General features: G+C 38.2%; 2 protein-coding genes across 2 annotated transcripts; both read right to left on the reverse strand.

Moving 5' to 3' along the window:
- LOC114462618 (persephin) lies at positions 1 to 566 on the reverse strand. The gene is made up of 2 exons (XM_028445633.1): positions 488 to 566; positions 1 to 428 (listed from the first exon to the last, which is right to left on the reverse strand). Exons 1-2 carry the CDS (start codon positions 564 to 566, stop codon positions 1 to 3), a joined length of 507 nt encoding a protein of 168 aa, XP_028301434.1.
- Positions 567 to 17,720: 17,154 nt separating this feature from the next.
- On the reverse strand, positions 17,721 to 19,194 carry gtf3aa (general transcription factor IIIAa). Its single transcript, XM_028451519.1, has one exon. The coding sequence runs from the start codon at positions 19,152 to 19,154 to the stop codon at positions 18,093 to 18,095; it is 1,062 nt and encodes a 353-aa protein (XP_028307320.1). The 5' UTR covers positions 19,155 to 19,194; the 3' UTR covers positions 17,721 to 18,092.
- Positions 19,195 to 22,623: the final 3,429 nt, after the last annotated feature.

The following is a 22,623-nucleotide window of genomic DNA, read 5'->3' on the forward strand; positions in this document are numbered from 1 at the left end:
CTATCCCATACAGGTGCAACCTGCAGCCGACAGCTTCTCCACCTTGTGCCAGCAGTGAGAGTTATCTAGGAAGGCCATGTCCTCGTGGTGCGTGGGCCTGCAGCAGGGCGAGCTGTGCCACTGCCCTCCAGGAACTGGCTGTGGGATCACTCCACTGAGCAGCAGATTGTTGAGGCTCAGGTCGTGGTTTGAGCGCACGTGAGGACACGTCCCGCTGCAGTACTTAAATAAGACCGTCTCGTCTGAGTCGTAGCCAAGCTCAAGGTCTCGAACCTTCAGTAGGATGGAGCGCAGCTCGCACTGGGAGTCCAGGGTGGAGCGTGGTAGTCGGGCACGGACTGGGATCTCACGCTGCTTTCCAGAAGCTTCTCTTTGACCATCCTCTGTTTGTCTTTGCTCATCTGTAAGGGATGTGGCTGTTTGTAAGTCTGGTTATAACAATGACAAAAGGTCAGAGGTCACAACCATTCTTTCAGCCATCACCTACCAGTCAACAATCTCAGCCAGTGGCCGTCACCAGTGTAGATACAGGAAAGAATCAGGAGCAGCTTCAGCAGAGACCTCATGGCTGCAGATGATCCAGACCGAAGAGTTCCTCAGTGATGCTTCGGACGCAGACCAGTCCAATATATAGCTTCGGGAGATGCAGGGAGGGTCGAAGGGTGGGAGACAGATGCTAAGCACTTACTTGCCAAAAGACGATCCTGCTCACCTGAGTCTGACTGGGGAGTTTGGGAGGGCAGACGGGGGCTTGACCCAGAATTTGCCCTGTTAGGATTATATAATTGATATAAATTACCTTTATTATCATCCATTTTCCCTCAGATGTTTTTTTTTCCAGAAGATGCTGAACCTTTGCTGTGTGGAGTCCCAACATTTTGGAGAGGGTGATGTCGCTTTGATGGCGCCTGGGATGTATGTGCGTGCTTAATGAATCAGTTTAGGAGCAGATAAGCCGAATTCCAGGAGCTATCATCACACACTGTGTTCTCATTTACAAACCACAGAGAAATTATTCCGACGGGAAACGTAAAGACAAAAGTGAGAGGATGTGCAGAGTCACCATGACTCCAACAGGGATGCTGGGCATTGTTGAGCTGAATAAAAGGTTAAAGAGAATAAAAAAGGAGTCTGTAATTAAAACACAACAGGTCGGTATCAGCAGACATTCCACAATAGAGGTCTTGTTTCGAGCTGCCCCATAAATTGAGGGCTTTCATTAACAATGTGTGTCTGACATGTAGAATATGTAGAATATGCATTATGTAACTGTCATAGGGTCCAAACAGCCAAAGGAATTCTGAGTTTGCATGAAAGTGCATATTTGGACCATGTCTCTTCCATTACTTCAGCACTCCCTACATCTTCTCCAGCCTGAACTTAACACAGCACAACACACTTAGCATTAACACAGGAACAAAGTCTTTTTGTAGTCGTTTTGTACATTCTACTGGCATCTTTGCATATTTTACATTTTATTTTTGTGTTTCTTTTGTGTGTTCATGTGGTCATTTTGTGCATTTTTTCATGTCATTTCTGTGTATTTTTGTTATTGTTTTGTGCATGTGTCATGAGTGCATTTTTCTGTTTTTTGCAGTCATTTTGCGTATTTTTCTGTTATTTTGTGTGTTTGGAGTCACTGGTTTGGGGGATGCACAAAATTAGACACAGGGCCACATGTCTGTTTTAGACATTGAAGCAGGTGCAAAAGGGGTGGAGATTGCTCTTTTGAAACCAGGGGTTTGTGCACATCAAGGTGTTCAAAGCGCACGTTCACCCCTGTTTTATATCCTGTAGGGAGGGGCTGTAAGCTAATGGCTGTCTGTGTCATACCGACTGCAGCCTGGAAGCTTAACTCCTGCAACGGAGACGGCTAACAGAAGTTACACAAACTGTGTTCAGTGATAAAATGCCATAAACAGTACAACCCGTCTGTATAGTGTCTAGAACCCTTATGTTCTTGACACAGGACAAATTTTCAGGACATCCCACGCACTTCTGTTTAAAAAAATACCAATTGTCCCTTAATAATTAAATGAGCACAGTGTAAATATTTAGTTCATTGGATTGATACTCTTTGAGGGGGGTACGTGTCGATTTTCGTGCATCCTTATGTTTCTTCCATTTTCAGCTTCCAATATCTCAGGAACTACAACACATAGGAAACTGAAATTTGGTTTAGAAATACAGCTCCTCCTACTCTCTCAGATTATACAAAAAGATCTGCTATGCATTCATCAAAATTGGAAAATAACATTTTTCAATATTCGCGAGTGGTAAAATCATACCTGTCAAGTATCCCGTTTTAGCCGAGAAACTCCCGTATTTTACCCCTCTCTCCCGCCATCTGCCTGTATTAGTATTTTCCCGTAAATATCCTGTATTTTACTGTAGTAATAATTTAAAGATGCCTTACTAAACTGAACGCTGTCACTAGCCTCGCAAGAACTATCACCTGAAATGGCCTGAGTGGCAGTTCTCGCGAGATTAGTGCCGACAGCGGCAACAAACCCGGAAACAACTCAGAAAGATGATGATGGAAGACGTTCCGGCAACAAAAACAAAGAACTGGTGTAAATACATTGTAAAATGTGACAGAGAGTTTATCTTCCTAAAGAGCAGCAGGATGTGACACAGTTACACGTTCTGTTAGATTAATAACAAAGATTTTACCACAGTGGAAGGAACCACGCAAGTCAGCGTGAAAAATCAGCCTATCACAAGCTCCACAAATATACACTGCTTTAAAAAAAGTGTTAAAGAATGTAAAGTCTGCAACAAATCTAGATAATAAGTCATTAATGAATACTAGAGAACCACATGAGTGAGCATGAGAAATTATAAGAAAATATGTAATATGAAAATAAAATGTTAATGTCTAACTTAAAGACAAGCAATGTGCAGTTAACAGTAAATATGCAATGTGTTGACTTGTATATAAACTGTAAGTATATTAAATAAACACATGTGCTTCATATACACATTTATGTTTTTATTTAGGCTGTTTTATAATTTCGGAGTTAGGGCTGAGTGATATATCGAGATTGAAGATGTATCGAGTTTTTTATTTTGGCGATATAGAAAACTATAATATTTCATATATATATATATATATTATAGCTTATTATGTATCAAAATACTAGTTTTAGGAGTTGCTGCTTTTACTTGTCAGAACAACATGTAATGCTCAGTTAGATGATTAATGAGTGCACATATTGTGCAGCTGTTTGTTAATAAATGTGTCTGTGTAGCATTTTGCATCAGCAAATTTAACAGAGAATTGTCTTTCCGGTCAGACTTTATTTGAAATCAAATTATCTAGATTTATATCGTATATCACCATTTTGAGAAAATATATTGAGATGTGAGTTTTGGTCCATAGTTCCCAGCCCTAGTAGGAATGTTCACTGCATTTCAATGTTAATAAAGGTTGACCAACCAGATTCTAATCACATCATTGTATTTAGTAAGTGGTTGACAAGTGGGTATTTTAGATTTCTTGTACACTTATCTTAAAATATAAGGGATACTGGAGCTTGGTTGGGCGGGTGGGACGGTTCGTAGTGGACGCCAGAAAATTTCCCTTATTTTCAAATCCAAAACTTGACAGGTATGGGTAAAATAGCCCCAAAGTTGGGGTCCAAAAAAAAAATGAGGAAGTTGCATCAAGAAAATTTGTTTGTATTCCAAGAACGAGTAACCTGTATACTATGAATTAAAACAGAGATCAGATTTTTTCTTACTTCCACATGCAGTTACGGGCCAATGAAAATAGTAAAAAAAAACAATTTTCTCAGATTTCATGAGACTGCCACCCAAGAACCAATGCATATATGTGACTATTCATTAGTGATGTGAACAGTCTGTGTACAGAGCTCTAAGATGATCAAATTAAGTTTTTTACTGAAGACCCAAACATGCTCAAGCCCCAAACCCAGACAAACTTTTTTTTTAACATTTTTAGGGTCTGGCATGTCCACCAGATAGAATATATAGCATATATTTTTATATATTCCGAGAGAGTAGGTGGAGCTGTATTATTATACCAAATTTCAGTTTCCTATGTGAAGTTGTTCCTGAGATATTGGAAGCTGAAAATGGAAGAAAAATAAGGACGAGCAAAAACGACACATACCCTCCTCACTAAATTGTCCATATCTCAAAAATTATTCATCCTATCAAACTCAAAATTTACAGTGTGCATTATCAAACATCCCTCTAAATCCTCCTGATACTGCTCCTTGAAGCTTGGATTTATTTTGGGATATGTAGACCAGTGAAGAGACAAATGAGGATTTATGTACCTTTAAAGAGGTCATTTTTCATGCAGTGGATCAGTCCTGAATCCTGAACTAACAATGGCTCAAAAAGGATTTACAGTCAGGAATTTAAAACATTCCTTCCTCGGTCATGTATTGGAGCCTGTGGTTGAATTACAAGCTTGGATGTAAAACTAAAAGTATTTTTAATTGCATCTTTTCTTTGTTCTCGTTTCTATAAAGAGTACTGGGAGACAGAAAAAGCAACATGCTGATCACACCAGTTCCTCTCTTGCTGCTGTTGAGGGTTGGCTTTCACTAGACTCCTGAAGGTGAGCTGTGGCATCTGGAACCATGGAACCACCCAGAGGTTTTAGCTGATGTGCATCTGGGCTAGAATTTGAAAAACCTTGATTATTGGCAGGGCTCTTGGATTTTAGGACACGCCCAGTCACTCTCTAACACAAATATGGGCAAATGGCAACCCGGGGGCTACGTTTGGCCCATGGTCTAATTTATGCTCCCAACATAAATTAATAAAATGACAAAAATACAAAAAAAACTATAACAAAAATGCATTAAATGATCACCCAAAAAATACAGAAAAACACACAAAGGGATAACAAAATGCACAAAACGACCACAAAAATATCATAAATATATACAAAACAACCAGAGGTGCCCCAAATTTGCAACGGGGTTCCTCTCTCCTTTTGTTGCTTGGACTCTGTAGATTCTTTTAAAAATCAATTAAACCTCCTTTTTTAAGAAAGTGTTCTAGCCTTACCGACTCAGTCTGAGCTGCCAATATTGCTTGTATTTTCTTGTATTTGAATGTGTCTTTTATGAAGCACTTTGTGAGTATATGCTGTACATAGTATATCGAGTATATATATATATATATATATATATATATATATATATATATATATATATATATATATATATATATATATATACACTATGTATCTATACTGTATATACAGTTTAATTATTTCATCCTCATTTCATACACAAGGCAACTGCATGTGCTTCACATGATAAAACATTCAATTATTTAAAATCAATAAGAACATTTAAAATCATCAGTAAAATCAATTCAAATCATCAACAAAAACATTACATCAACAACATGACCAAAAATCTATCTCTCAATCATATGCAGTAGAGAAAAAAAGTGCCTTTAACTTTGATTTAAAAATGTTCACATTGGATGCTGACTTCAGCTCTGCTGGCAGTTTGTTCCACTTCTTTGCAGCATAACAACTAAAAGCAGCATCAGCATGTTTACTGACATGTCACTAATGTATTCTGGACCAAACCCATTCACAGATTTATACACCAGCAGCAGAACTTTAAAGTCTATTCTGAGGCTGACTGGGAGCCAGTGTAAAGACTTTGAAACTGGAGTAATGTGTTCTGACCTCTTTGTTCTGGTTAAGATCCGAGCTGCAGCGTTCTGAACCAGCTGTAGCTGTTTGATGCTCTTTTGGGGGATTCTTGTCAGAAGACCATTACAATAGTCCAGTCTGCTGGAGATAAAAGCATGGACCAGTTTCTCCTGATCTTTCTGAGCCATTAAACCTTTCACTCTGGAGATGTTCTCTAGGTGGTAGAAGCTGTTTTTGTGATAGATTTGATCTGACTGCTGAATGTAAGATCTGAGTCAATCAGAACACCAAGGTTTTTGACTTGGTCTTTAGCTTTTAAAGATCGAGACTCAAGATACTTGCTGACAGCAGTCCTCTTTTCCTTGTTACCAAAGAAAATCACCTCCATCTTGTCATGGTTTAGTTGAAGGAAGTTTTCACTCATCCAGCAGTTTACTTTTTCTAAGCAGTCACACAACACCTCTATGGGACCATAGTCATCTGATATAGTTGTGTGTCATCTGCGTAGCTCTGATAATCACATGCTTACAAAATAACTTAGCTCCTCCAAGTATGACTTAAACCATTGCATTACTTTTCCATTTAGTCCAACCCATGTTTGCAATCTGTGCAACAAAATTGTATGATCTACAGTGTCAAATGCAGCACTTAGATCTAATAGAATGAGAACAGATACTTTTCCTGAATCAGTGTTCAACCTTATGTCATTGATCACTTTGATAAGAGCAGTTTCTGTGCTGTGATGAGAACGAAAACCTGACTGAAATTTATCAAATATTTTGTTGAATGTTAAGAATTGACTCAGTTGGTTGAAGACCACCTTCTCAATGATCTTGGCCATGAATGGAAGGTTGCTGATTGGTCTATAGTTAGCCAGTATAGAGGCATCCAGTGTTCTGTTTTTTAACAGAGGTTTCACAGCAGCTACTTTCAGGGATTTTGGTACGGTGCCTGATTGGAATGAGCAGTTAATTATCTGACACAAATCAGTGACAATTGACTTTACAACAGTTTTAAAGAAGTTTGAGGGTATTGTGTCAAGGCAACACATTGATGAATTCAGCTGCTGAACAGTTTCCTCTATTGTTTTTGGGTTCACTGTAATAAACTCTAACATTGTAGTTGACTCATCCCTCAGTGGTTGAAGCTGTTCAAGCTTTTTGTTATTTTGCTGGTTTGTTCTGATGTTTGACCTTATTGATTGTATTTTTTCATTGAAATATACAACAAATTCTTTGCATTTTCCAGCTGACAGTAATTCAGGGGCTATCTGATCTAGGGGATTGTGAGCTTTTCAATTACAGAAAACAACTGCTAGAGTTGTTGACATTTTTGGCAATAATTTCAGAAAAGTATTGCTGCCTTGCTTTGAACAAGCCATCTTTGAATTTTCGCAGACTAATTTTGTATAATTCTAGATTAATTTGGAGTTTTGTTGATCTCCATTTACGCTCAGCTCTTCTACAGTCAGATTTTAAATTCTGCATTATCTCAGTCTCCTCCAAGGTGTTTTCTGTATATTTGGTTTTCTCTTAGTTTTGATTGGAGCCACCACATCTATGACATTACAGACTTTTGTATTAAACTCATCCAAAAGATCATCAACTGTCTCAGCACTCAATGTTGGTGCCATTGCTATGGCTTCCATAAACTGTGCACTTGTGTTGTCATTTATGTACCTTTTCTTTAAACACACATAACTAGGGGGAACAGATGTTACAGTCTCTAGGTCAAAAAAGACACAGAAATGATCAGATAGAGCTAAGTCTCTTACATCAACAGCAGAGATATCAACACCTTTAGAGATAACCAGATCCAAAGTGTGACCTTGAGCGTGTGTCGGACCAGTCACATGTTGTATAAGACCAAAAGTATCCATTAAAGCATACAGTTCTTTGGCAGTATTGTCCATGTTATTGTCTACATGAATATTTAAGTCACCTGTTATTATTAAAAAGTTGTATTCAGTGCATACAACTGACAGCAGTTCAGCAAACTCATCCACGAATTCTCCAGAATATTTTGGGGTTCTATAAACGACTAAAAACAGAACTCTTGAATCACCCTTCAGTAAGAATGACATATATTCAAAGGAGATAAAATCACCAAATATTATTTCTTTGCACTGAAATATTGATTAAAAAATGGCAGCAACTCCACCACCTTTCCTGCAAGTACGACACTTATTGAAATAAATAAAATCTACAAGAGATCTAACATTAAGAAGAGCTAATTTTAAAGACTTTACTGGAGACACTGGTGGACTTTTTGGATGACATGTTATAGGAGTCAAATTTTTATCTCTATTAAGCTTTTTGCTTTTCTTTAATTTTACAATTTTACCTGTGTTACCTGTCACCACAGGAATTAAAGAAGCTGCATTAACTCCATAAGGCCCTGACTATTTCTGATTGTTCCTAAAAAAATAGAGCTATTGCAGTCTGGACCCAGCACACATCAGACCTGTGTCGCTCTAAGATGAACACAGCTGGCTTGAGGATAAGAGTGATCCTGGTCCTGGTATTGTCGAGGAGGGATGGGTGGTGCAGATTGGTTCTTTAGAGGAGATAAGATGGGACCATGGTGGGGTAAAGGGTGGGGTGTCAGTCTTGTGCCAGCCAGAACCAGCTTGTTCATCTGGGCAATTAAATCCAAGAAGGCAGGGGTAGGAGAGAAGCTGGATGAGGTGGAAGTAGGTGAATTTTGGGGTGAAGCAGGTGGGTCCTGAGATATGGGGAGTGGGTTGACCTCTTCATTTTGCCGATTTTGATTTCTTGCTGGAAGCTCATCGACTCCATGTTCTTTCCTTGTTGTTTTGTTCTCCGATGGTACATGTTGTCCTCTGTCTTTATCAGGACTGATAGCAGTGTGACTGGTGAAGTAAAACAAGTTGGATGTGAAGAGTTTTACTCCAGCCTTGTTTAGACACAGTCCATTTGCTCTAAAAAGATGACAACGTTCCCAAAAAATAGGAAAATTTTCTATAAAATTTAGTGAAAGGGCAGCACAAGCCGAAGACAAAAATTTATTCAAAGAGTAAATCCTTGAGAATTTCAGATCTCCTTTGCAGACTGGAGGTATTGGGCCACTGATGAACACTTTAGGCTGCAAACAGCTCACAGTTTTTAGCAGATGGGTGAAATCCTGCTTTAACACCTCAGACTCCTCCTTGGCTAAATCATTTAACCCAAAATGAATCACAACATTTTTCAAATGTGGGTAATCTGCAACGATATGCAAGATTTTGTCAGCCAGGTCTGATACTGTGTCATTAGGTAAGCAGATCACTTTCACGTTGCTGCTAAACATCTTCTGAGCATCTTTAACAGAAACGTCTCCCACTATCAGTGTGTGAGGTTGTTGCTTTGGCCTCCCATGTCGCTTTTGTTTTCCTGAAGCACTTTCAGTCTTCGCAGTTCCAGAAGGTTGTGTGTTGACCTCATTAGAGCCAGATCCTTGGTCATTCAGCAGTGGGGCGAATCGATTACCCAGTTCTACATGAAACTGGGTTTGTGACTTGGTGATACTCCTGCCTTTAACAGATGTCCACTTTTGTGCCTGGGCAGACAAGGGAGTTGATGTTGAGGCTGCAGTCTGTGAAGCCAGTGCAGGCCATTCCGTCTCATTATTGATATCAGGGCGCTTTGCTCGGCCCGTTAGCCTTTGAAGTGGATATGACTTTTTCTTAGGCTTAGCTCCCAGAGTATTCCAGGGAGGACTCGCACCTGTTGGCTTATCAACGGGAACAGGATCCTCACTAGGTCTGATAGCTCTGTTAGCACAGGCTGGTAGCGAGTTAGCTTTATCCACTCCGCTGTTTTAAAACAGCGGCACAGTCGTATCATTATCATATCCACAGTGTCCATTAACCTCAATGTTTACTTGTATTCCTCGCACTGTCGTCTCCAGTTCAGTAATCTTTTGGAGAAGACTGCTGTATTCTGTTGTGGAAAGAGCCATTCTTCCGCTAGTTAGCTTGCTACTTAAAGCTAGCTAGCCTGCTACTTATAGCTAGCTAGCTTGCTACTTAGCTTTCCAGTTGAGCCAGTAAATAAAAAAGCGGTAGATGTTTACCTCAGGTTCTTTCTCCTTATCACTAACAGGCCCACTAAGGGTTATTGATAATTAACAAATAAAACTAAAATAAATTTACTTCATGTGGAGGTTAAAACAGCAAAGTATTTATTATGAATTATTAATTTGCACAGGAACCTAGCTATGTTCTGTAACCTAAGTGCACATAAATCAAACCAACTTAGTGTTCCACTGTGCACGTGCACGTCAATAACAGAAAGAGTTTTCGTTTGCCAGCAAACTTCCTGCAGATATTTAAAAAAAAACATGAACAATGGTTTTTTTCAATTGAAGTTGGACGAACACAAATAAAAAATAGGAATAAATGGATAAAATTTGAATCATGACCAGTATTAATTTGACAGCAAATTTTGATTTGGTTTTAGTCACAGTCTTTGGGCTAAAACGCAACTTTTATTCTAAATTTAGTCATCAGGCCTATTTTAGATGTAGTCTTGTTTTAGTCAACTAAGTGACATTTAGATAACAAATTTGAATTTAGTCGACTAAAATTTTTTTTTTTTTTTTTTTGGTTGAATTACCATTGATCAACCTGACAGGGAGATATGATGTGATCAATGTGTAACTCCACATGATCATGAGTTCAGATTAGATTTCGTCCCATGCTATAAAATATTTACGTATTTTTACAGGTTACATTTTTTACCCATTTTCTTGAAATTTCGTTTTTGCACTGAGGGAGCCCTGACGTTTTTTTTTTTTTTTCATTTTTCAAAGAGGGACACAATAGAAAAAAAGTTACAGCATTAAGTCATCCTGTCATTTTGCTACAATTTTTTCAGAAAACCTCTCCATAAAAAGGGTCGGACATGATGCCATCTTGGAATAATGCAGAGAGACGGGAGGATCAGCGTGAGAGATAACAAGAGAAAAGAGTGGAGGAAGTGGTGGGAGAATGTGGAGCATTCTGTCATTTGACTGGAATGGAAAGAACGTGGCATCATGTTTACTCATCTAAGCAGTATCTGAGTCTGACTCTGATTTAGTCCAATGATGGACTGTGACCTGTGAATAAGGCAAATATAGCAGAGACATTTACCATTTACTAAATGGGAATTCAAAGTCCATTTCAGAGCAGATTAGACTTTACTCAGACGTGCATTAGTCAGCAGGATGAGTGTAAGGATGTGAATGACACTGTGGTGGTTACTTTGTACTTCACTGTTTTCAGACTTAGTTTGCAGCGACTTATGTAGAACTGATTAAAAACCTGGGGCTCCTTGGCCCCTGCTCTTTCTAATGGCCTGGCTGGAGGTCGGGCCCGGGCCGGCGCTTGGGTTTGCAGTAACGGTTCTTGCACACACGTTGGTATTGGATGCACTGGCATGCCTTGGGCTGTGGGATAACATTTGTACTGGGCTTAACCTTAGACACGTTGATCACAAATACCTGTTTTAGGTATTACCACTCACTCCTTCCCTCTGTCCACAGCCACCACCATTATACCTAAGCTTCACACTTCCACCATATGCACAACAACAACATCACATCTCACTCTCACTTTAAAATAATCAACTCTTCCCCACCTTTCCATTTCCTACCTTGAATCTCTCCCCCCTGTTCCCTTCACCCTCACTTAGGTATGACACTGCCCTCTCTTTTTATATCCTCCCTTTAATAGAGTATTTCTTTCCCTTCCCTATGGAGGACTGGTGATGGTCACAATTATGCAATAAAGTAAACTCATTTATTTAATTACAATTACAAAACATGCATTGCTGTCCTAAAAAGATTACACTTCTTGTAGTGTTGACCTTTGACAGCATATGCAGACAAAATGAAAAAAAAAAGCTAAATCTAAATGTTAAATCTAAAACCAAATGTTAAATCTAAATCTAAATGTTGAATCTAAATCTAAATGTTAAATCAGTTGCAAAATGTAAACCTAAATGTTTAGAAATTATGCAAAATGAGCAGGTCAGCGCTTGTCGATCATGAGGCCCATAAACTCAAGTATACACATTTCATGCCAATATTTTGAAGATTTTTGGAGATTCACCATTGTGCAACTGATAAAACTTCCAGCTAACTTCAAAACAAGAGCCCTATATACAAAAGCTAATGGAAGACAAGAAGAGATGCTTTTGTTTTGAAAAGGAGATGTTTGACTTTTAGCTTGAAACCGGTACCAGGACCATTTTACATTCTGTTTGCAATGCTTCAAGACTAGTGTGCCCACTGTACTATAGTATACATCTGCATACTCAATTTTGCCATACTATCTATGTGAATGCACGACATACTCATTTTGACGTCAGACTGGTGTCCTGTGTTAGGTGATTCCTGCCTTGGTTTACAGCATAAGTCTGGGATTCTGTTATGAATGAATGAATGAATGAATGAATGAATGAATGAATGAATGAATGAATGAATGAATGATAGAACAAAACTAAAGACACAAGTGACAGTAAGTGCAGATCAGTGTTGGCCAAAGGGCGACAAACATGCATCACATCTGCCTGAAGGTTCTATCCCAGTATAAAGACACAGATGGAGCAGAAAACGATGAGAAATACATGCAGATCCTGTAAATATTAATTGAAAGTGAGCTGTTGTGCATTCCCTGGATGAGCCGCTGGGACAGTCAGTCCTTATAGGGCTCGTCTGAGCCCAGGCAGGTCAGGAATGTAGCGAGCAGTCTTCATCTCACTGGAAAAACTGGAAGAGGATTTACTTCCATAATCTGAAACTCGCACGAAGCTGCGCCTGTTTACGCCGTCAATCTTACGCCTGTGTGAGTGAACGGCTGTTTGTCAGGATGAAAATGTCCAGTTCATAGAATGGAAGTTAAGGAGAAGGAATACACATGAGAAAATAACATATATGTTGTACTTAAACAACCAGTAAAGGATGAGACACTGTAATTATGTGGAGCAACGCAACAGGAATTTAGTGAAACAAAAGCTCACACCAGTGAAAGACAAACTATAAACTGAAACTCGGGTGTTTTATTAACTCATTGGAGAGCAGCCTCCAGTCAGTAGACTATGGCTGTGTTCAAAATCACATAGTAACGTACGACTCATAGTCTGACGTCTAGTATGTAGTGTGTTCACATGAGATTGTATGGAAAGATTGAGTACGCGAGAAATACCGTACCTGTATACTATATCGAGACATTTTTTAAGTATGCATGGTGGGCACACTAGTCATACTCAACAGTCCCATGATGCATTGCGAAAGGAATGTAAAATCATCCTGGGAGCAGCTTCAAGCTTAAAGTCAAACATTCCCTTTTCAAAATAAAAGCATCTCTTCCAATAGTTTTTAGCGCTTTTGGAAATAGGGCTCTTGTTTTGAAATTAACCGGAAGTTTTTTCAGTAGCACAATGGTGGGTCTCCGAAAATCCCTGTAAAGTTGGCTTAAAATGTGCATAATGGATCAAATGAGCACATACTGATATTCTAATTGGTCACTTTTCTCGCTTAAAATGTTTTCAGAACTTTTAAAGGTGGCGAATCAACAAAGATATTTAGCCTCAGTGTGCTTCAGGTGTTTGTCGATGTAGGTTCCAAATGCATTTTGGGAAACTTGGAAGTAAACTTCATCCAAATCATTTTTTCCCCTCTGTTCACTGACCCCAACCCAAATGCTTGTTCATGTGGCTCTTGTTGGGTTCTTTCTTTCTTACTATAGACCAGTGTTTTTCAACCACTGTGCCGCGGCACACTAGTGTGCCGCGAGAGATCGTCAGGTGTGCCGTGGGAAATTATCCAATTTCACCTAATTGGTCTAAAAAAAAATTTTGAAAACATATTAATTATTATCTGCAAATAATATACCATTGTCGAGTGTCCGTGCTGCAGTAGTGACTAAAGGTGCGTGCACACCGAACGCGACGGAAGCGATGCCGTTGCCTTAAATCGTCCCTGATCGGTAGTTCGCACATAGTGGGAGGGAGGGAGGGAGGGAGGGAGGGGCTGCTGCCTCCGCTCTACAGACAGTGGAGGACGGGAGATATCGCTTCACGTCGCTTAAAAAGTTAAAATTTTTCAACTTTGATCATGCAAGTCGCGTCGCTGAGGGGGAGATAAATTGACGTTGCGTCATTTACATTGATTTTTAATGTAATCAGCTCTTTGTTCATCCAAACAGGCACAGATTTCACACTGAGTGAGTGAAATACACTGAGATTGACATTTTGTACATGTAACTCTTCATATTTCTCAGTGTAGAACAGTGAAATCTTTCCCAAATATTATTGCTTCTGTCATAATAAGCACGATATTTCTGTATTCCTGGTAATTAATAATTTTGGACAGAATTAGAGTTTGCAAAACACTTTGACGTTTTCTACTACCTTTAAGACCACATTGTTGTTTCATTTGTTATGTTCAAGCTGTATTTTTGAAGTGGACATGTTAAGTGCACTTTTTATTTGAAAGAAGAAATACAAATGATGATAAAGTCCTTTATTCTTTGTGTTTATTTGATTCCTATTCAAGACACTTTGATGAGAATGGCTATATTGTTAATATAGGCTACAGAGTATCATTTTTTAACATGTTTGGCTGGTGGTGTGCCTCGTGATTTTTTCAATGAAAAAAATGTGCCTTGGCTCAAAAAAGGTTGAAAAACACTGCTATAGACTATTTTTTTGTAGCTTTGAGATGACTTTGATGTAATTTGCGCTATAAATAAAGTTGAATTGAATTGAAATTTGAATTGTATAGTATAGTTCGTATGCGATTCTGAACACAGCCCATTTATCCTCTGTAGGATGTTGCATTGCTGTATTTTGGGAGTCCTTCATGTCAGAGTTGTTCTGTGTAAGTAAATCAAACTGCTCTAGATACATTTCCCATTCAGGACAATAAAGTTTATCCTTTAAAAATGTTGGAACTATATTCAAAGGGTCAATACATACCTGTACACGTTCATCTCCAAAGGTCACTCTACCAGTCAATCATCTTCATTTCATAATTAAAGGATGTTAATGATTAGAGCTGCATACAGGTGGAAATGCTCTGGTAAACTTCAACAGAAACTTAAGCTCTGGAATTTGGGAAATATTAAAAAATAACTTTGGGAGATTATTTTATTTATTGCAAATAACCAGAAATTAGGAGTGACTTCAATACCTGCATCATATACAAATATTAGCATCCATGCAAATAATACAATAAAAAAACACAATGTTTATAAAGATAATTTGTAACTTTAGAATTATTCAAGTTTTGTAAGCTTCTTGTTTTTAGCCTGTTTAGGACTGTCACGGTCTAGCCTTGGTGGATGGTGTTGGAACCTTTGTTCCTGAACAGTATGCAGGGGGTCCATGACCTCATACCCCTGCAGCAAGCAGTGTGCCATGATGTGCATGTGATTGAGGAAAGAAAGAGCACTTCTCAGTATACTGTACTTACATGAAATCTAATTAAGTCAAGCTGATGCTAAAAAATGATTTCCCATCTCTGTTCAGGGCCTAAAATACCTTTAAATCCATATTGATTCCAATAAATTGAAAATGTGGGATGTGCTCTTGTATATGCACCTGAAGATTACAAGTGGCAGTCAAAGTAGTTTACCTTTAAGTACCTTTCATTTGCAAAGTGGACATTTCAAGTGCAGACATTCAAAAAAATTATTAATTAAGGGGGATTCTTTATTGTGGAGAGGAATCTATATCGGTAGGACTTGAACACTGTCAATTTAACCTAAACCTCACTGAATCACCTTTTGGGGATACCCTCATAACACAAGAATGACTCAAATGGACCTTTAGTATTTTTATCTAAAGATAATCTTCAACCCAGTCTTTTTTCCAAAGTTCAAAATATTTTTGTTACACATACAAATATAACTTAGTTTTTTTCTGATTTCAAATATATATATATACATATATATTTAATTTTTTTTAACCTTCATGCTGTATATAAACCACGAAAGAGGATTAGGGCCACGTGTGAATTTCTTTTTTTTTTTTTTGAAGTTCTGACTTTAAATTTAGAAGAATTATCTTTAGATAAAAATACTAAAGGTCCATTTGAGTCATTCTTGTGTTAAACAACAAAAAGTCAAACTTCAGTTTTACGGTAACTGAGCCAAAATTTGTGGGTTCGAACCCTGCGATGGACTTTTTTTTTTTAAATGTTACGAGGGTAATCTCCAAAAGGTGATTCAGTGAGGTTTAGGTTAAATTGACAGTATTCAAGTCCTACTGATATAGATTCCTCTCACAGTAAAGAATCCCCCTTAATGAATAAATACCAGGGCTCCAGCAGATCCTTAGAAAGTCATCACATTTATGAATCTAAAAATATGGCCTTAATTGTCATTAAAATGTATTAAATCAAAGTTTCAAAAAATTTTAACACATGCGTGTGATTTCATTATTGCAATTAGTCTCACATTTCAAAATAAATGGTATTTGTTTTTGCATTCACGACAGCGGAACCAACCAACAAAACAGTGACAGTGAGTGTGGTTGCTGTGGGACCCATGTGTAGACGTGCGTTATGCTTGTAGTGACTTTTAACAACATGGAGAAATGTAAATCTAAAGAAAATGGCCTGTGCAACGATGATTTTTATTTTTTGTATTTTTGTTGTTTCATAGATTTCTGGCTATTTTTGTAGTCCTCTTTGATTTTTATTATTTTAGTCTGTTTTTAATTTTCACTTTGTGTGCATTTTACTGTGATTTTGTGTGCACTAGACACTGGAAAATAATTGACCCTAACCCTATGTAATTGATGTGCCATTTCCCCCCAATGTGTTTACTGTGAAATTAGTCTCAAATTTAATTTCAAATGGCATTAAAAAGTCTTGAATTTAATTTGACTGAAGGGATTAACCCTGAAATACACACAAATGATTTTTTTTCTCCACAAAGCCACATCAGAGGGAGGAAAGAGCCACACATTGCAGACCTTTGCTCTCTAAGGTTAAACGTGTACGTTGATGCTTTTTTTTTTAATATCTTAATTGTTGTGGGGAATTTTCCCCATTTGGGGATTAACCAAGTACTACAAAAGCGTATTAAGGCCACATTAAAATAAAAACTAATCTGAGCACTGTGATTGAAGTTGTAATATTTCGAGAATAAAGTCATAATATTTTGAGAATAGAGCAGTAGTTTGATGTGATCCATCTGGTTCTTTTGTCAGAACAAAGTGGCTTTAAGATCCTTAAACAGAAAACAGTGCAAGTCCTACTTTTTACCATGTGTGAAACCTAAGATAATCTCACTAAATGCTCCACATTCTCTGTAACACACACAACATTCGGTTTGTATTTTTATTTCATTCTGATTAAATTAGAACCTCGTTCTCAAAATTTTATGACTTTAATCTTAAAATTATGTTATAATACAATATTCTCAAAATATTACAACTTTAATTTTATAGTGCCCAGATTTTTTTAATTTTATTTTAATGTTGCCCTCATAGACCTAATAATACTTAGTGTAGCGCTGCACAATTATTCAAATTTCAATCATGATTTTGGTTGCCATGATTAAATAAATCTGATTGTCTGCAATATTTACATTTATAATACGAGTTATGTAATAGTGCATTCATTCAGTTAGCCTTTGGCACATTTTAAAAAGAAGTTTTTTTTTTATTAGAATTCTTATTTAAAGCTTCATTTTGGATTGTAAACGGTACACATTGTTTAAAAGTAGCGTAAAACAGTTTTTACAAAATATAAATTGTGATTATACTATTGATAAAAAAATAATCATGATTATTATTTTGGCCATAATCGTGTAGCCCTAGCTTATTGAAGAACTAATTTCACCAGAAAATGTGCTTCTTAGGTGCAAATAAAGGACAATGAGCAACTACACAATTATACATATGTAACATAACTTTATGTGTTATGAGACAAAAAAAAAGGACATTTCACATCCGCTGTCATTTTTGCAGTGGATTTCTTCCACATGACTGAATACAAAACATATTTCAATGAAAAGTTTTCCACTCGAATAAAAATAAAATGTACTTTTTTTATTTTTACAATGTCATCAAGTGTATATACAAGTAAACATGTTTGGACACAAAAAAAACTTAAGTGGACATTAAGCTTTGCTGGTTTCTTCTACGTGTTGGTATGGGGAGAGATTGGTCTGAAAAAATATTCACAAATATTATATATCCCCAAGTTTCATGGTTTTTTGAATTTTCACACGTGGTTTTTTTTTTAGATTTTCACACGTTTTGTCAATTTTCACAGCTTTTTTATTAGATTTCCATGTGCGTTTTGTTTTTAGATTTGCAGATTTTAGCGTGTTTTTTTTAACTTGTTCTTCAGAAATACATGTAAAATTGTGTATATATTTGCAAATATCTTTGAGACAAATCTCTCCCCATACGGTGGAGTCTTTCCATTTTCACAGTTCAGGTGTCTACACAGCTAGAGGTGCAGCCAGTGCATTTTGAAAGGTCTCTGAGTCCATGACACACGACAAGGACGCATCCTGTAGAATAGACGCCAAGTCAGAAGCACAGGGCTGCACAGATGCATTCTGGGTAGAATCCTTCCCCTGGACTCTTTTCACATCCTTGAACCCACTCAACCTGGACGCCAGAGACCTCTTGGGTCTGGGCTTCTTTGCCTTCCTCCTGGTGGGGTCGTGGATGATGCTGTGGCGCTGCAGACTTTTCTTCATGGCAAACGCCTTGCCACAGTCCGGGTGAAGGCAGAGGAAGGGTCTCAGGTTCTCGTGGAAGGAAGCGATGTGGCTCTGCAGGTTGAACAGTGTGGTGAAGGAACTGTCACAGCTGTCTCGAGGACACCTGAACACCACTCTGGTGTCTAGGTGCACGTACAGGTGCTGCTCCATGGACGAGGTGTCCCTGAACACCTTGCTGCAGTACCGGCATGTGACCACAGGGCGGTGCTGCTCCTTCTTGTGCTTCAGTAGCTCCGTCCATGTCTTCCCGGTGAACGCACAGCCCTCCTCCGTGCACGGGTACCCTCGGTGGACCTTCTCGTGGCGCTTGAGCTTGCTGGGGAAGGTGAACCTCGCGCTGCAGCCCGGATGTGGGCATGTGTAGGGCGGAAGCTCCGTGTGCTGTTCACACATGTGCGACTTGAGCTGATTGTGCTTCTTGAACTCCAGCCCGCAGTTCTCAAACTTACACACGTATTTCTTCGCCTCCTGCGCGTGGATGCGGGTGACGTGCGTGGCTCTGTTGGCGTTAGTGGTGAAGCTCTGCGTGCATCCGGCCTCCGTGCACGGGAAGGGCTTCTCCCCGGTGTGTGTGAGCTCGTGCCTGGTCAGGTGGTAGCGGCTACAGAAGGACTTCACACAGCCAGGCCACGGACACGCGTGCGGCTTCACCCCGGTGTGTTTACACAGGTGAGCGTCCAGCTTCCACTGCTTGTTGTAGGCGGACAAACAGCCGCGGAACGAGCAGATGTAACGTTTGTAGGGAAGCTCCGTGCTGCCCTCCGTATCCGCCATGTTTGTAGCACATTTTATTAGACTCCCAGAATCCTTTTCGAACGATGACTTCTTCTGTTTTTGTTTTTATTTCCGGCAGTGTGGACTCTACAAGGCCTATCACTGCCCTCCACTGGTCTCTAGCTTAACTTTGTTTATTGTATTTATTTGTCTTTTTTTTATTATTATTGAACAAATACAAACAAAAGCACCATTAACATTTCTACAGATTATAGACAAAGCTGAAAGGCTATGCATCATAAATCACTTTACATTCTGTATAATTCACTCATTCTACAGATTACTGTACTGCAGAGGTGGCAAAAGTACATGTCTTCAGGACTGAAATAAAAGTATAGATATTAGAGGTGTCTCGATATTGGTCCAATATTAGCCTGACAACGAATATTGGATTCAAAATTCCGGATTTTCCAATTTATTTATTTATTTATTTTTCCCAAAATTCATGTTTTTATTTATTTTATTCAATTGCAGAATACTGTAGATATTATGTTGAAGGTTAAAATGTATGTAACAATTGGTTAATAATAAATGGGTCAGTTTTTCTCATTCCTACTATTGCTGACTGTTGTTCTCTGTTTAACATCACTTCTAACATTCCACAATACAAAATAAGTAATTATTTTTTTTTATTAAAGAAGAAGAAGAAAAAAAAGTGTGTGATTCATGCTGATATCGTTATCGGCCGATACGCAAGGCTGCAATACTGGTATCATGTAGGCTAAAATGTATAACAAGGTGCAAATGAATCCCGAATGCTTATATATATATATATATATATATATATATATAAAAAATAATAATAATGAGTAAAAAAGTTAAAAGTAAAACACATTTCCCTTCAATAATAAGACAGGGTTTTTTTAAACCAGCAAAAATCCATATCTTTTTTGTTTTTGTTTTTAATAACTTGTAGAAAACTGGTACATGGAAACAAGTTAAATCTGTTACACTTTATGAACACCTGGAGAATTTAGCACTTATTATAGATACAATTTGTAAAGAAGAAAAAAAAAATAGCAAATGCTCAAAAAAACCCAGAGCAGCTTTGAGTTTAACATTTTTAAGAATGTGTAGAAAACTGGTAGATGGATATAAATTAAACCTGTTACCCTTTATGAACATCTGAAGAATTTAGAACTCAGTATAGATACAATTTTTAAATAAAATGTGTCAAGAAAAAAATAGCAAATGGTCAATTAAATCCAGAGCAGCTTCGAGGGTAACATTTCTAAAAACTTTAAAATGTTAAACATGAAACTAAGGGACCTAAATTATAGTTTTCAAAGTGTTTGTAAATTGAGACTTTGTCGACGTTTAAGTTACGAAATCTAGAAAAAAATGAAAGGGGTGGGATTAGGTAAGTTTATTCTTCTTCCTACTCCTTTTGGTTCATGTAAACTGATACGGCAATATACTGTTTTGCTGTTATTTCTTGATGTCAATTTATTTTATTTGTTTCTAAACTTTTTTCAAGTTGTCTTTTACATGATCGAAATAAATAAATCAAAGACAAAACAAAAACACACTATATAAATATACAGTTGATATAAAAAGTCTACACATCCCTGTTCAAATGCCAGGTTTTTGTGATGTAAAAAAAAAAGACACCAATATAAATAATTTCACAACTTTTTCCACTTTTAATGTGACCAGAAAAACTCAACAACTAACTTTTAAGTCGGGGAGGGGGGGGTCGCGAGACATTGGGAGGGGGTTGCCAAATGCCTTCAAGAAACAGAATATTTTTTGAACAACATGAACCTGTTTTTGCTCATTTTTACCCTTTTTCTGCAACGACACCAAATGCCATATTTGAACTTATTTTCATCCCTTTTTCGTGCCATATTTTTGCTCCTTTTAATGTATTTTTTCTACGTTATTCCCATTCCTGCCACTTCATCAAATTTCAATGCAACATTTTTTTTTTGTTGCCACTTTTAACATCTTTATACCATATTTCATGCTCATTTTGGCCAATTTAACCACATTCACGATTTGTTATGCCTATTATTTTCCAGGTCAAGCTAATTGTTACTACTTTTAAAATTACATTACCCCTACTTTTCAACTTTTAACCAATTTTTGTGGTTTTTAAAATCCAGTTTCAACACCTTTTTCAACATTTTTGGTCACTTTTAACCAATTTTATTTCTGATTAAAACAAGGATTTACATCTTTAGGATGACCATATACTATGGCACAAATAATAAACTTCCTGGGTAACAGTGGATATTATATGATAAATAAATAAATGTGGGTATCACAGATTCATAGTACAATGGATCATCATTTTGCTGAGTTCATGGATGGTCCACAAAAATCTCTCCCCTTTATTCCCCCTTATAGATGTCCCTGTCTCCTCATGACTGTTCTTCAATGTTCATGTCTGTGTTCAACTCCCTTCAGCTACAGTGGGGGTCCCCAGTCTCTGGAACCTTTATTTTGGGGGTCCTTGGCTGAAAAGGTTTGTGGTGCACTCGTCCCGAAATGCAAACTTTAGAACTAAAACATATCCTGGCAGATGCTCAAGGTAATATTTCACAAAAGCATCTGCTTTTTTTTTTGTTTTTGTTGTCATGTCCAACATAAGTAACATCCATATAGATATTATAACAGGACATAGTTCAAAGAATTACTGCCTATTTTAGTTTATTAGCCACATTCTTCCCTTACAAACACTGTAACCGATTTCTGTAGTTTCTACAGTAAGAATATACAGTAACTTCTTGTTTTTGTGTTTTACAAAGTTTAACTGTGTACTGCAGTGCATCATGGGTAAAAAAAAAAAATTACAGTAATTAGCATCAATTTTCTACAGAGATATATTATAAAACTACAGGAAATCTGTGTTCTCCCTGTTGAGTGTGTATTACAGTTTATTATTGTTTCTGTGAAACCTCCCGCATCCACTCATTCAGCTCTGTGCGGTGTTCACACCAAGCTAGCCTGTCTGAGCAGGACCCCATCTCCCCCCTCACGACGCGGCCGTGGCAGCGGGAGAAGAGACGGGGACACTCACGGATACCGCGGAGGCACCTGGGGCTACCAGCCGCTATCCCCCAACACGAGGAGGACGTCCACGTGTTGGACTGCGGGGATGATGACGACGGGAGAGGAAGAGGAGGATGACGCCTTCATCACTCCGACCCGGGCTGCACTGCCTGCCGCCACCGTGGACAGAGGAGGATGGGGAAAGCACACCAGCCCCTCTCCCCGGTGGAACCACTCGTCGCGGCACCTCTGCTTCCGTGGCTGTCTGCGGTGTCCCCTGAAGACCGAGCCTGCCGACCACAGCGGACCGTCTCCAGGCTGACCTCTCGGTCTCCATGATGCTCACAGTCTACCAGGATGAGCTGTGTGTGTTCGGGCTCTGATTTTAGGGGTTGTTCAGGCAAAGCTCCTCAGGTTCTAAAGGTTTACGGTAAAACTGTACGTTTTTAATAAATGTGTTTTTTACAGCTCTGAC

Source organism: Gouania willdenowi, chromosome 1, assembly GCF_900634775.1.
Source record: "Gouania willdenowi chromosome 1, fGouWil2.1, whole genome shotgun sequence".
Classification (NCBI taxonomy): Eukaryota; Metazoa; Chordata; class Actinopteri; order Blenniiformes; family Gobiesocidae; genus Gouania; species Gouania willdenowi.

What these genes read in the sequence shown, in the direction of transcription:
- LOC114462618 (XM_028445633.1), bottom strand. Translation starts at nt 566, where the DNA reads ATGAGGTCTCTGCTGAAGCTGCTCCTGATTCTTTCCTGTATCTACACT. An exon ending in CTGGCTGAGATTGTTGACTG is followed by an intron (nt 429 to 487) that starts GTAGGTGATGGC and finishes TGTTATAACCAG; the next exon opens with ACTTACAAACAGCCACATCC.
- gtf3aa (XM_028451519.1), bottom strand. Translation starts at nt 19,154, where the DNA reads ATGGCGGATACGGAGGGCAGCACGGAGCTTCCCTACAAACGTTACATC.